We start from the raw sequence: 15,189 nt of genomic DNA on the forward strand, positions 1-15,189 counted from the left end.
AAGGCAGTTTGTTGGCTGTCACATACAATGCTCTCAAATATAGCGAGACATTAGTCCAGTTCTGGTCTGGACTGTTGCAAAACAGACATGCAGCATGATCACATCCGTCGCCCAACTGTTGTCGCAGCCATGTCGAGCCACATAGAAACTCACACACACACACACACACACACACACACACACACACACACACACACACACACACACACACACACACACACTCTTGTTTGTTGTCCCTAAGTAATATTGAAGCACAGCTCCATGCTGAGATCACATTAGAAGATACTTCCCTGCTGCCACAGGTCTGACAGAACCAATCTCTTCAGAAGTACAACTGAGAGGGGAGTCTGTTCAATACTTAAAAAGCAAAAAACATACAACATTTATGACTAGTGGGTCCACTGGTTGCCATCTTAACACAGAGGCATCGTAAACCTCCAGTCATGCCTGCAACAATATTTGTCTGCGTGGATATAACCAGGGTATTTCCAATTTTGTTTGTATATTTCAATGAAATGAACTCCTTTTAAATAATATTCCTCCCTCTTTTTGTCACCATCAGCACAGATTTCAGGTCGTAATAGTTTATTCTACTCGCTGTCAGCCAAGGCAGGTGTAATGGAGCACATTTGACACGGTTGAGTGGTTTATAGATTATCCTTGCATTCCTCTGGCATGTATCCCGACCAGACAGAAAATTGCGAGGTGCGCTTAGAAAAGGTATTTCCATTCCCTCTCTCACACTCTTTATTTCTCTTCTTTCAATTTTGCCGTCCTGCTATGTTGTCTCAGCCCTCCTATCTCTGTAGAGCCTCCCCAGCTCTGTTCTTCACCTCATGCCTGTAAAGCCCATCTGCTCGTAGTGCTCTTATGTTTTTATTTGACAGCAGCAGCGTTCGAGGGCCGGCCCGTCATGTCAAGTGAAGGTTTACAGACCGTGATGGGCCAAACAGTCTGGCTCCGATAATGGCCACCATTGCTGAAATCGCAGTGTGTATGTGTGAATGTGTGTAGGTGGGGCTGGTGGTGGTGGTGTGAGGAGGGCAGTGAAGCAGAATTGGAAATAGTGAGGAGAATGAGAATAAGATGGGAATGAAAATGTGCAGCCACGCCGCAGACTGGCCAAGTAACCTCACCCCGAACCAGCTGGCTGCAGACTACGTCAATAGCGCTTCATTTTGCTCCACCGTGGTTATAATGGGGTTTCAATGAGGCATCAAATGAGTTCTGCTCGAACAGAATCACTGTTCAGCACAAAACTCTTCACCGCTGCAATTCTTTCTCCAGTGCAGGCAGAGCTGTCAAAAGGGCAACAGGGAGAGAGGGGCCCGAGGAAAATGTGCATTTATGGTTTGCCGGCAGGAGCATGTCCGAGACTCGGTGGTCGGAATAATAGAAACCCCTGCAAACAGTTAAAAAAAAACTAATGCGACAACAATTTCAACTCCGATAGCTCTCGGAGAGAGGCAATGTTTCAACAAGAAAGATTAGTTATTGTAGCACAGTGTTGATTCCATTCCACTACTCTGAAACCACTACAGTCATTGTATAAACCAACACTCAAAATCCTTGATAAAAAATCTGTTCTTTCTCATCATTGCCCTATACTAAAAAAATATAACTTGTTTAGTTGGGAGAACATGATTATGTGAATGTCTGTCTCATGTACAAGATTACACATGGCTTGACCTCTTCTCCGCTCAAACAATTTGTTGTAGCAAGAACAACTGGATATCGGCTCACAAGAGGTGCCGCAAGAGGGGATTGCATTATCCCACTCAGGAAAAGTGCTTTCAGTCAGTTTGCGTTTTCAGTACAAGCTGCACTACAATGGAACTCCATCCCAGTGACCATTAGAGAACTACAAACATACAGTTCATTTAAATCTCAATTAAAGAAATGGTTAGTTAGTACACAGCTCTGTCAGCACTAGATTGTATCTGTTTCTCTGTCTGTGTTGAACTTCCCTCGATCTGTCTGTTGTCACCTGTCTGTCCGATGTCACCTGTCTGTCTGTCTTGAAATTGCTGGTCGACCCTCATCTACCTGCATGTCTTTTATTGTTGTTTAGCTGTCTGACTGATTTATGTATTTCACATACTCTGCATGCTTTTATATTTTGTGCCTCTGACATGGATGTTTTTTAGTGTCTAACAATTGCATAATAATATTGTCTTTAGTCCATGTATCTATTTTAACATAATTATCCCTCATTTTATTTGCTTTGTGTGTGTTGACTGTGAGAGCTTCTGTGTTGTATGTCTTGTTAGTACTTGACAATGTATAAGAGTCTCCTGAGTGAAGATACTACGTATATTAATATTCTCACTTTTTTTCATTGTTTGTGCACGCATTATAAAGCGTCAATATTGTATAACCTTTTACATTTAATCTTATATTCTGTTTTTAGGTTTATTTTGTAACATCTGCCTCTTGGAACTACAGATGAGACATAGCCTTTTGGCTAACTCTGGCGCATTTACAGAAATATTTTTATTAATGTGCACTGTCCCTTATCAAATAAACCAATAAATAAAATAAATTAGATTGTGTTTAAAGGTGCTAAATTCGATATTCAGAGCGCTAATATAGCAGCAAAAAACGATTGTCTCAGTAAAGATATAGTGGAGTAATGTCTACCTGAGCAGAGAATGAATTCGCTCTCCCTCTGTGTGTTGTAATCCGAGTTTCTCCATTCTTTGACATACTTTTATTGCATGCTCGTGCGTGTGAGCGTGCCCCATCGGTTGGCTCACGGCAGCCGTAACACTGTTAGCTCTGTCAGCACCTTCGCCGTAGTTTGCACCGTTAACGCTGATAGCACTGTTAGCGGCATGCTGCCTGCTCAGCCATTGCCATGTTGAGAGTCGTTGAGAGGCAATAGAAATGCTCTCAAAATCTATTCATAATTAGATTCAGACAGAAAAGTCAGAAAAGATGAGCATAATTTGTATGTATGTATTTATATGTTTTTGAAATTGCTTATGTCTTTTTAATCATCTTGTGACCCTCATGTTGGGAACCACTGAATCAAATGACTGCGACTCTTTTCAGCATCTTAGCCAAAGAAATACTTTACAGAATATGTGAAAAAAAACTATCACGAAAATGAAAGACATTGATTTCCCTCCATGCAAATAATCATATTCAATCTGATGAAATGACTCATCCTCTCTTTGAGTTAGTGTTCTACCTTGAAACCCGCTGAATTAAATTAGTGGTATAAGTCACATTGCCTCACCTCCGTGGTTGCGCTGTTAAAGAAATATGTTTTATGAATAAAGACGAGACTCAACATGGCATCTTGCAGGTTATGCTCCTTTTCTTTGCCATGGCCTTCTAGCCAAGGCCAAGAGGAAATCTGGTTCAGCCCAACATTATGTATTCTGCCACGGACCAGTGGACAGTTCGGTCCACTTTATACCATCTGAATTATTCACCAGAGAATGTGAAACACTGCGTTAGCTCACCAGTCAATTGTGCGAGAGTGTCTTTGTCTATGTCATCATCATTACATGTTTTTATAATCTACATAAAATTGAAAAAAAAAGACAAACATTAAACGGCTTCAAACAATGCTGTCACTAATCTTCCTCAGGGATTGTGATGAAGCACACAAGCGTAGGTGTTTTCTTAATACCAGTGGGGTAGAGATAGTCTGCAGATCAAAAGGCCTGAGTCAGACTTAATTTAAAAAAATATTAATCATGTGTGGAGTTTTTTTTTTTGTAATTACCCTTATGCATAATAGTGCAGCTAATTGATTCATTAAGAATCACAGCAGTCGCCGGGGTGCCCGGTGGTATAGAAGAAGAGGAGAGGGAGGAGGAAAATGAGAATAAATACAACTTCAAAGAAGAAGAAACAAAGTATTAACGAGGTTTAATGTAACGCACAACATAGGGGACTGATGCTGCACAAAACAGCCTCAGTAAATGGTTCTTTACTATATATTAGTTTTTATTCCCTGGTAGCGTTGGCAATGTGAATAGGTTGAGTTGATATTTGATTATACAGTGTCATCTGCTGGTCAGTAAGGGACATTTCACATTTCTCATTTTAAGCCACAAACACACGACAGTAACAGACGATTTCACTGGAAACCAAACACTTGTGACTCATGTATTTATTGAGTATTTAAACATTTGGTCACTGTGTGTCCCTTGAGAGGTGTTACAGGTTAAGTGCACAGCAATCCCTATCAACAAAACTGAAAACTGATAAAAAACTAAAAACAAATGCATCACCAAACATTCACTGTGAATACGAACACATCCACACAAAAAAAAAGAGACCACTTTCTCTTCCAGAGAGGTCAATTCATAAAGGCAGCATGACGGACCTACATTGTGTGTACGGACTAGAGCCAAGCAGAAACATGCCAGATGCAGTTAAGTTCCTGCTGTGCCTGATTTAAAAAAACAAGTAAAGTCTGCAGCCACATTGGTAGAAAAACACTTAAACATCACTCTTCAAAAATAATATTTGGAATCACGAGTGTGGTTTTTATTAGGATCCCTCGGATAAAACTATTTGCAAAAACAATGATATGTACATAGAGTACACTTTAGAAATATGACGAAAGAATGAACGCTTCCTTGGTGTAGCGGCACACTACTCTGCTTCAGTAATGAGTAGGTTTGACTTTGCTCTGATCGGAGCAGCCCTTTTTCTAAATTGAGCAATCATGGGCTGTATTTGTTGACAGCACACAGCTACATTGGCCTCAACGCACTGAACAACCAACAGCCACTGTTTACATTCTGATTACCAACCAGCCAACGAGTCACAAATGTCAGCGTCTGACTGGAACACAGCAGGTAATATGAACCTTTTGTAACCTTTGGATAGACCGCCACAGCTGGACAGAAGAGGTTTAGCTCAGTACAGAGATGTAACTTTACTATAAAATATATATATATATATATATATCTCCCGCAGCAGAGCCACTACAAACGATGTCTTCTATAAAGATGTATCATTGTCAGTGTGGCAAAAAATGAATACTGAGACTTCTTCTTCAACGCTCCTTGACTGACAGATCAAAACCATTTCTCATGCTCTGCAGCAACACAGGCTTTTCATAATCACACAGACACATTCCTGTCAAACAACAGTGTGAAGCTGTAGAGCTTAGTGTTTCGACACAGTCCTCTGCACCACTCTGACCATCAGCAAGAGACCACTTAGCAGAGAGACTTTGCTCGAACCTTTGGGAAAAGCTGTAAAAAATAAAAAAATAAAAAAAAACATTTCTGCATTATGGTGAGGCAGTCAGGAGGTGAGGGCAAAATTGTTCAACCTTTCCATTTAGAAATTGGTATCTTACCCCAAAGTAGTTGTTTGGAACAAAGCCCTCCCTGCCACAGAGTGAGGCCCACCACCAATCCGACCCCTCGGGTTTCTGCAGGATGGTGACCATGTCTCCATCGTTGAAGCTAAGCTCGTCGGCTGCCTGAGCCGGGTAGCTCCACAGAGCGTACAGCACCCCGCTGTTCTCCGTCCCCATAGCCGCCTCCACACCTGGATGTATATGTATGCATGTTTAAAACTCTCTGCACCTAAATATCAGTCCATAATACTGAATATGGACGAAATCATAGCTTTATTTTGAACCCCTGGAATCTGTATTTTATCTGCGTTGCTGCTTAATTTTCTTACATAAAAAAAACATACAGTACATGAAAACTTTTAGTGTCATGTGTTCTATACAGAATTTCAAAGGCTTTTCCGGCCTGCCAAATATGCAGATTTAGTATGGAATGGTAATTTATTAGGATACCAACATATTAGCCCAAAGATCCCATATGATTTAAAGTTTTCCATCACAGTGTGTCTCGCTGCAGTGTGCTTGTGTAAGACAACAGAATTTAGCTGCAGCTATATCATGTTTAATGGTGTGAACGACTGATGGGAGACTGAACTGAAACCCTCACATTAGACAAGTGGTAAAAAGAGCAAAGGTCAGAGCCCCAGTAACTGTCAAATGGTGTCTATTCTATGATTTGTTTGACTTTAAGCCTTTAATATAGCGTGTGTGTAGATATGTAGGTGTAATAACCTCACCCTTCAGGAAGCTCTCGCACTCCTCAAACCCCACAGCGTAAGGATCGCACTTCTGGGAGGCGGTGGCGCCGTCGCTCTCCGTCATGGCCATGACAGCGGCTCCATTCCTCACCATAAACTCACACAGTGGAAGGTCGTTACAAGAAGCGGAGCAGTGCAGCGGAGTCCTGCGGCCCAAAGAACTGGCGGTTAACACGTGTGGGACCACAAGATAGCTGTGCTGAAAATGTCCCATTACTGCGAGACACAGTATTACAATACTGGTAGCAAAACCCTCACGTTGGCAAAACCCTCACGTTGGCAAAATGTAAATGTACTTCGTTACATTCTACCACTGGAGAGAAGATATGGGTGGCAAAGAATAAGCAGATATTTACCAGCCGTGGCTGTCTGGCGCGCTGACATTGGCTCCAATGCGAACCAGGAAATCCACCACGTTGTAGTGGCCGCCGCAGATGCCGTTGTGAAGGGCAGTGATGCCCTCATCATTGGGTTGGCTAGGGTCGTTCATCTGCGGAAGACATTTTACTCAGCTAAACTGTAATCAAGTACCTACAAGAGTTTCTGCTCTCAGATAGTCTCAAACTGCTACATTTTAAGAAAGTGTTGTTGATGTTGAATGAATATGCTTCTCTGTCTCGCTACTTCATCCTCCTTCCAAAACTACTGCCAGGATCACCTTGAGACAGCTCTTAACCCCCAAACTTCTAAAATGTAGTTGGAAGCTGTTGTGCAGCACGAGCAACTTCCAGACAAATGTATTCCTGTGTGAAAAAGCAGCAGCAGGGATGTGCTGAATGCAGGCTCAGCAGTTAAATATCACATCTTTTTGTGCTTCTTTTAAGTGTAAATCCAGACCAGGAGCAGACTTTGGCACTACACTTTACCGTCTTAGTGCAGACCAAGTTTTTACCCGATAGATCTTTTTTTCTTTTATGGAGGCTGCCAAGCTAAAAATAAGTAATCCTTCAAAAATGTATTGTTTTTGTAAGAAAAGTGGTAACTATTGGAAATATTGTAACCAACTGCATTATTGCCTTTATTTTAATAATTTAATTCAACCTTTTCTTTTAAATTTCTATTCTCAACAGATTATGTTTTTTATGGCTAGATGATATACAGTATATACAATAAGGTATATTAGTACACACACCTCCTGCACGGCATTCTGCACTATCTCCAGTTCCCCGACCAGCGCTCCGTCCAGCAGCAGGACGAGCGGGCTGAGTCGAGCTCGCCTCCCAGAACTTTTGTGATCCCGCTTGGACCACCGCAGGATGGAATGGTAGTTCTGAAGAGACAAACAGGATACCAGCTTGCATAAAGTGAAACAAATACAAAACAAAATGTAAAGTACCTTTACATAGCGTTGAATGCAAAATAATAGCCTCTTTTTTTTACAATTAGACAATCTCTGCTTTTCTATTACATCATCGGTTGGTCTAAACCCATTTCTTACTCTGAAATCAGGATGCCTTGTGGGTGCAGGTAGAGCAGCAGGAGGTGGAGCAGCTTCCTCTCCGTCTGAGGAGCTGCTTGTCTCGCTACCTCGCTCCCCCCTCTGGCGCCGGTCCTTCCTGCGAAAGAGCTTGTCGATGAGATTCTTGTACTGGTTGGGCTGGTAGTGGGAGGCCCTCTTCTGGGGCTGGGACTGGTCCACGGAGCCCCGTCTCTTCAGGGCCCGCGGGATTTCTGCCCTCATGCGGAGCACCTCCTCCAGGTCAGGAATCTCGTGTCTCTGGGCCTCGTGGGCCACCACTGGCTGTAGCCTGGTGGGGCTGAGGGGCCGGGGAGCTGGGGGCACGCCCTCCCTTCTGCCCTCTGCCACGCTGGGATTCTTTGAGATCACGGGCATGTTATGAACGAAGTCCAGCCGCTCCAACTCTGCGTCGATATCCCCCGAGTTCAGCGCTGCAAAGACAAACACCAAACCACATTCGTCAAGCAAAGTCAGTCGAACGAAGATCCTGTGAACACAGAGACCGTCAGAGTGTGTGTGCAGATGTCGAATGTGTTATACCGTCACTGTATACGGCTGGCTGTCTCAGCTCAGGAGGGTGTTGCAGTGGCTGGGGCACATGTTGGTGGAAGAAGTCCTTCGGGAAGGGTGCAGGTGGTTGGTACGGTGCCATGTCGCCTTCCCCTCCCAGGACTCTGGGGTGGGGGGTTGACATTGCTCTCCAGTGGGGGTTTTGGAGGCGCATAATGACGGAGAGAGGGATGGGCTTGCGCTGGTGGGACTGAGTAGCAGTCGGGGGAATGGAAATGCGGGAGATGATGGGCTGAGGGTGGAAAGGGGAGTGGACTGGGGACGAAAAATCTGGAGGCACGGCTATGCGCGTATTACGGGGCAGGGAAGTGTGGGAATAGATGATAGCTGGAGAGCGAGGATCCTGGAAGAGAAAGAAAAGAATGATACATTTCAATCTAATTCCGATGCACTGAATCAGATGACCATATAATGTGAAGTGTCGGAGAATTATAACCTAACTCTGCAGCTTTAAGGAGCTTCGGAGCCTCTTTTAGCCTGTTGTTTTCATTTTCAGACAACTTAACAAGCCAGTATCATGGTGCTGACTGTGCATTGCATCGTTTTCTGTCCCATAGATGCAAAAATGGACTAATGCATCTTTTAAAAAATACTATGATTTGAGGTTTTTGATGTAACGAGGCTTGTGAAACTCCCATCCCACTATTCTAAAGCCTCTTTGTTAATACCACCCACCTTTTTGGGGCTTGGGGCCAGAGGAGGGCCATCGAGGTTGGATTCTCTCCAGCTACTTGGCAGAGGCGGTCGCAGCCACTCTGACTCTGTAACAGGAAAGTGTTGAGTTAGAAAACAGACACCACGTACAGTACAGTCTCGGCGCCATTGCTCCTCTGGTATTGTACTCAAATGGTTTGCCCTGGACTAATTCCACACCTTCACATACATAACAAAAGTTGAGAAAGTAGGGCTGGGCGATATCGATAGTTTTCTGGTAGTTCAGTAGATAAATAAATAGTCCATATGGAATTCCCCACATGGTAAAGCCTTTTTTTCTTCACTCAATCAACAATTGTGTATCATGACATCTCCATACATGGCTTTTATCACAACTAAGAGAAATGATCATGTTGAATGAATTGCCCAGCCCTTCGAGAAAGTAGCAGGAATCAACCAACTGTCATAGGTGTGGTGAGTTTTTTTCTCGTACGACACGTCCAGATCTGTCTCATTCCACTTGCCAGAGCTCTTTTGCTGCTGCTGCACACCCTCGTCTAGCAGAGAGAGAGAGAGAGAGAGAGAGAGAGAGAGAGAGAGAGAGAGAGAGAAATATGAGCAAAAGAGAAATACAAACAAAAGAAAGTGTGCCAGAAAGAGGGAGAGATACAGAAGGAAGCTTCAGCATTGCAATACTTTAAAGGCCAGTTTTTTTTGAAGAATCTCTGAAAGAGCACCGTGACATGAAACACAGAATGATTCAATTCTATTGGGTGGGTTGGCAGTGTATTTTTGTAGCAAAGCTTTATCTGAATGTATAAAAGGGGGTATTGCTCTATTTTTTTGTGGCAAACTGGTAAGACTACCATACTGTGTATTTATGAGGCCCGTTGGAAGAATTTATTTTGTTCTGTCAGCATCCAGAGCTTCACACCCACCTCTAAGACAAACTGTTTGGGGTTCATTATCATAACAGTGGACTTATTTATGAAATAATTCTCTCATTTTTAGCATTGCTGACCAGTAACTGCTCATACCAAATCTATAAAACCTGATTCATCACCAGATCAGAAAAGATCAACACTGAGGGAGAGTTCAGAATTTCTGGTTCAAATGGTGCGTTCCCATCATGTTGACTGAGTAGTGCCATTATTATCTGTAAGTTAAAACATCCACCCCAAGACCAGACCGCTCTTGTTTCCAAAAGTATCTCTCCTTCAGTTTCCCACCATGTATGTGATGTTACCTCAAAATGAAAACAATGAGAATATAGTTTATCTAATCCCATTCTAATCCCATATCTCTGTTGGGTTTAGTTGCACCAGAACGTCCGTCTAACTGCAGCCACTCACCGGATTTCCTGGAAGCGGCAAAGTTTCGAGGCAGCGTGTTGGACATGGGGTAATTGAACGACAAAGGAGAGCGGCGTTTGTCCGGGCGAGGCGACCTGTGGCCCATCGTGCTGCTGTCGTAGGGGCTCAGCTTGTTGGAGGAGGATTGGAGCGAGGCAGACCAAGATGGCAGGTCAGAAGAAACAGCAGCAGCGCTCGGAGAGGGGCTTTTATCGGCATAACCGATTGAGCCCTGTGGGCTCCTGTCGTAACTTGAGGGGGAATGGCGCCTCGGAGAGTGAGGCGAATGTTTGCGGCTCGGCTGGCCATACGAGTAGCTGTTGGATCCGCCTCGAGGGAGAGGAGAGCGTGATTTCCTCTGGATCTTGGGGGATGAGAGTGGGCTGGTGGCGAAGACAAGTGGGGGCGACGGTGCTTTTTTGTTGCTGGAGAAGACGGAGTCCAAGGAGTGGAACGTTGGGGAGACGGGCTTAGAGCTGCCATTACTGCTGATTCTCGTGTCCCTCGTAGTGGAGGAGGAGATGGACTGGGGCTTCTCTCTGAAGATGGCAGAGCTGGTCTAAAGGGAAAATGTAATTGTTATCAATAAATATTATAAGGAAGGACTACTGTGCTGGGTAGCAACATATGCACATTGTTTTATTTTCTGTTTAAGATGTAAAAAAAACGTATTTTGTCGTCATTCAACAACTGATTTGACAGTGCGCCAGTGGCTAAGACTCGTGGAATATGTTGTTTTTGAATATCAACAACATTACTATTGTTTCATTTTAAGTAATATAACAAGGTCTTTAACCTTTACTGGCTAGTGCAGTTGTTCAGCTTAGAATATGGATGGGCAAACCTCAGGAGCACATTCATAAGACAGAATGCATGCAGAATGGCATGCTGTGACTAGCTACGAGAGGGAGGGAGACTTCAACTCACTGAAGAGGAAACCGGTGCTGGAGGTGTGTGTATGTGCGCACCTGAGAGTTTGTGTTGTTGTTGTCGGACGAGGCCTCCTTCAGCAGGGAGTTGAACTCTCTGGATAACTCATCTGCTGTGGCCAGCGATGTATTCAGGTCGTCATTTATAGTCTGGACTGGACACACACCACACAAGCAACACTGACGATTAGCATAGCGTGTTACCCCAACATGCACAGACACACACTGAGCCACACGAAGACAAGTGAAAGGTTTGTGGAAACTCACACAGCATGCTGCTGCCAATGCTCGCTTGAGAACTCATGGCTGCGAGGAAGCAGTGTTCAGCTCCTGAAAACAAGGGAAGCACACCACACCTGTTAGGAGGAAAGTGTCACAACACCTTCAACTGACGTTTTCACAATCTCGTGGGATTGATTCCCATTTTATGGGGCTCGGCGGGCCCCCGTCAAAGAAAAAAAACACAGCAGCTTCGCACGAACAGACTCTGCTGTCTGCCCTCTAGGTTCCCAATCATGCCAGTCGACTGAGCCGTTGACTCTTACTTCGATGCAATAAAGTTAGACTTGAGTGTTTAACCCTACCCTTTCTCTCATGCTGCAGGCTCCCAAGCAGTCTCACCACCTCAGGTTCTCTGACACACACACACATACACACACACCTGAACGCCCTTCATGTCCAAACAAGTTAGTTTGGAAACTGCAAATCATACACTTGCAGGCATGCTTGAAACGACGAGTCACACCACCAAATGACATCATAGTGAGGCCCTCTCTCACGGTGTCTGTCCTGCTTTGCTGACTAAACCACATTATATGTGATGCCAGGTGTTCCAGCTTAACGTAACATATGACTGGTCTGTTTGAAAGCCAGTTACAGACAGACAGACAGACAGGTGTAGTGCATTGATAGTCAAGTGGACGATATATTATACAAATACTTCCAGACAGCTGTGTCTGCCAACAGGTCAATTAGTGCAGACTCAGTGCAAAGTGCTCACCTTGATTCATTTTCCAGTGTTGTTATTCCTTAAAGGGAACATATTAGAATAAAATAAGAAAAGCCAACTACCCCATGGCATCTTCTTCATGAATTTAAAACACAAGATAATACAATATAAATGCAACTTTCTCTTTTAGGTACTGTAAAGCCTCAATATAGTAGAGAACATTTTTAAAGTCAACTGTAAGTCCTGAAAGACTTTATGTACAACAGTCATGTTATTCTAATATGTTAGACAGTAAATATCTGCATAATGGGGATAATAAAACATCTTGGATAAATCATATGTTTATAAGTGTGTTGAGCCCTCCTGACACACCTGTCCACCCATTTACGAGCCTGCCGTCTTTAACTACTAATGGCCGTGCACGTACGGCCTCACAGACAGACAGAGTGAGGTCAGTCTCTCATAGGCCTGTGAAAAAACAAGGAATCCACTGTCACTGATGATTCAAGTGCTCGGCCTGCTGTGTGACCACTCGACATTTCTGTGAGAGCTATTTCGGTACGTTTTCTACTTCAAAAACAACACTCACTTTTAATCTGTAACATACCATCAACGTGTTGAGTGTAATGTTTTTACAGACATCGCTCTGTCAGATATTTGAGTAATTCATTGTTTGCATGTGTATCCCTTAACGTGCCTTGTTCTTCAGGTAGTGATACAGAGTAACATCCGTTTGTTGGAGGTTGTGCTTTTTCAACTTCCAGACAGTTTTGTAGTTGCTTGAAAAGTATTATTTCCCGGAAACTAAGAGGTAAGTGTCTCTTCCTGCTTCCACTCTGTGTTAAATATGTCCCAGATTGTTTGATTTGTATCTGTACATGACAAACAGAGTGATTCAAATTGGTATTGATCTTACTTTGGGAAAGACTGCAAAAAAAAGAGGAAAAAGGCTAAAGCATTCCTTTAAGCTTCTTTTTAAAAATGTTGGCAGAAAGAGAGAGGGGAGGCACATGTATCTTTGTTGCCTAATACAAAAGGTGCACGTAAAAATCGTGCACCTTTAAAATCAGACCAACCTCTGGATGAGATCCCAACACCAGTTAAACAGGAGCCAGGCCCGGAGGAAAGCATGTGTCATGTGAGGTCGTCAAACTGAAGCGTACAGCACAGCCAGATAATAGCCGTTCTTCACATTGTGTGCTATGCTGTACTGGAGACAGGCCTGGTCACACAGGCTCACATTCCTCAGCACTCCTCCCAGTGAGGCCTTCACCACACACACACACACACACACACACACACACACACACACACACACACACACACACACACACACACACACACACACACACACACACACACACACACACACACACACACACACGCGCGCATATCTCTGTGAAGGGCAGCTCACACACAAAGAGATTACACTCTCATTGACTCACAAAGGTCAGGTCGACCACTCACTGAGCTCTCCCCTTCCTCCCCAGAAATTCATTCACCCCGCCTAGGGGTGACACAATATACCAGTAATGACGATGGCCGTGGTGTTTTCAAAGAAAAGTTGACATCCTGTTAATAATACACATTTAGTATCATGAAAGTAATCTAGTGCCTCTTAAATCCTTTGAGATACACAGTTATGGCTACAGACTCTCCACCTTCCTACACTACTGTATCAGGGGTGTAGATTCATTTTACTGACAGCATTAACAATATTATTATTTTTCAAATTTTCTATATCGCAATAATATTGTTATTGTGAATTATTTTGGCCACGATGAGTAGAGAATCTGACATTGTGACAGCCCTAATCCCACCCTTTTACTGGTTGTGTTATTCTATTGTTACGCTGTCAGTTCACCATCAAAACTACATGTTTGCTTTACTTTTAGATTTACTTGGTACATACTTTTGGACCTCTTAATGAATGTGTAATGCTTGCTTTATGTTTATTTTTCTCATTACTCAAGCCTTATTCCACCGTTAATGTGTCTTAACAAAAGAAAGTAAATAAAAACAATGGTACTTAATGAGAAGAGGTGAAAGAGCATATCATTAATATGGTATTGCTAACTTATAATGCATTTTAAAAGGTTAATTTACAGGATAAAAGACTGAACCAACGGTACCCAACTTCCCTTAGGACTTTGACCTTCTAATAGAGTATCAAATGAGGCAGCTGTTCCACCTTAAAGCACAAACACAGTAGAAAGGGGGTGTTTCTCTTTAAGTATTGAAGCACAGAAACATTAATCATCTGAAAATGTAAAGTGGACTGACAGCTTGTGGCCTCTGCAGCGCTGCTATTCCAGGCTTGTGGATCTGCGGCACTTTGGTTGCGTTCTTAGGAGAAGTTTCCTGGAAAAACTCAAGTGCACTTTATGTCCAGTTCCTTTCCAGTGCTGTGATTACTATGTTCTATGATTACTAGCTGGTTCTACCATTTTAACATACGATTAGCTCTCTCCAGTGGTAAAGCCAAGATGAAACCACGAAGGAGTAACAAAACTCCTATCTCTGCATACTAAGCTTTAGACATTTGGAAAACAATTGAACAACTTTAACGAACACTCAAATAAGCGGATAGATCCTGTAGGAAGCAGCAGGGAGATTACAGCTTTAAAGACAATAATCAGAAGCTTTGCAGAATGCAAGGGTGTGTCTGACCAAGACTACAAGCGGGCCCTCCCTCTTTCCTTTCCTTTTAAGTCCTTAACCAACAATTCCAGACTAAGCATCTAACCCATTTTTTAGTTAATGCTGAACTCCATATTTTCATTTAGGCATCCATTTGTTTCCTCCCCCTTCTGTTGGTTCCTCCTTCAGATCCTTCTGGCTTTGTCTCTGTCCACTCTTGGGAGGGAACTTGGCTGAGACTGACTGATAAAAAAAAATAAAAAAATCCTCTGACAACTAAACGCTTCCCTTTGTGTCTTGCTTTTCATGTATCTTTGCCATGAAGTCCTAAAAGCTAAATCTGGCTCATGCAGACATCATAAACTAAGTCCCTATGTCCCACAGGAGAATAAACCTGCTGATGATGATACTCTCTCTAGGTTCCTGTGAAAAAACCCCACTTCCTGTTCCTGTGCTTCCCACAAGCTTTCTTAATGGCTCACACACACCTTGATTTGAAATATGCAGAATATCATCTGTCTGAATTCTCTGGAAGCTTTTTGGATGCCA

The 15,189-nt window shown here is 43.2% G+C and overlaps 1 protein-coding gene across 1 annotated transcript; it reads right to left on the minus strand.

Moving 5' to 3' along the window:
- Nucleotides 1-4,108: 4,108 nt before the first annotated feature.
- ppp1r13l (protein phosphatase 1, regulatory subunit 13 like) lies at nucleotides 4,109-12,061 on the minus strand. Its single transcript, XM_076100703.1, has 13 exons — nucleotides 12,052-12,061; nucleotides 11,319-11,381; nucleotides 11,091-11,206; nucleotides 10,123-10,681; nucleotides 9,232-9,327; nucleotides 8,792-8,877; nucleotides 8,087-8,459; nucleotides 7,526-7,977; nucleotides 7,220-7,357; nucleotides 6,444-6,577; nucleotides 6,067-6,233; nucleotides 5,330-5,523; nucleotides 4,109-5,222 (listed from the first exon to the last, which is right to left on the minus strand). The coding sequence occupies exons 1-13, from the start codon at nucleotides 12,059-12,061 to the stop codon at nucleotides 5,187-5,189; spliced, it is 2,424 nt and encodes an 807-aa protein (XP_075956818.1). The 3' UTR covers nucleotides 4,109-5,186.
- Between the last annotated feature and the right edge of the window lie 3,128 nt (nucleotides 12,062-15,189).

The sequence above is a fragment of the Anarhichas minor genome, unplaced genomic scaffold (assembly GCF_050575085.1).
Source record: "Anarhichas minor isolate MPS153535 unplaced genomic scaffold, ASM5057508v1 ptg000026l, whole genome shotgun sequence".
Lineage (NCBI taxonomy): Eukaryota > Metazoa > Chordata > Actinopteri > Perciformes > Anarhichadidae > Anarhichas > Anarhichas minor.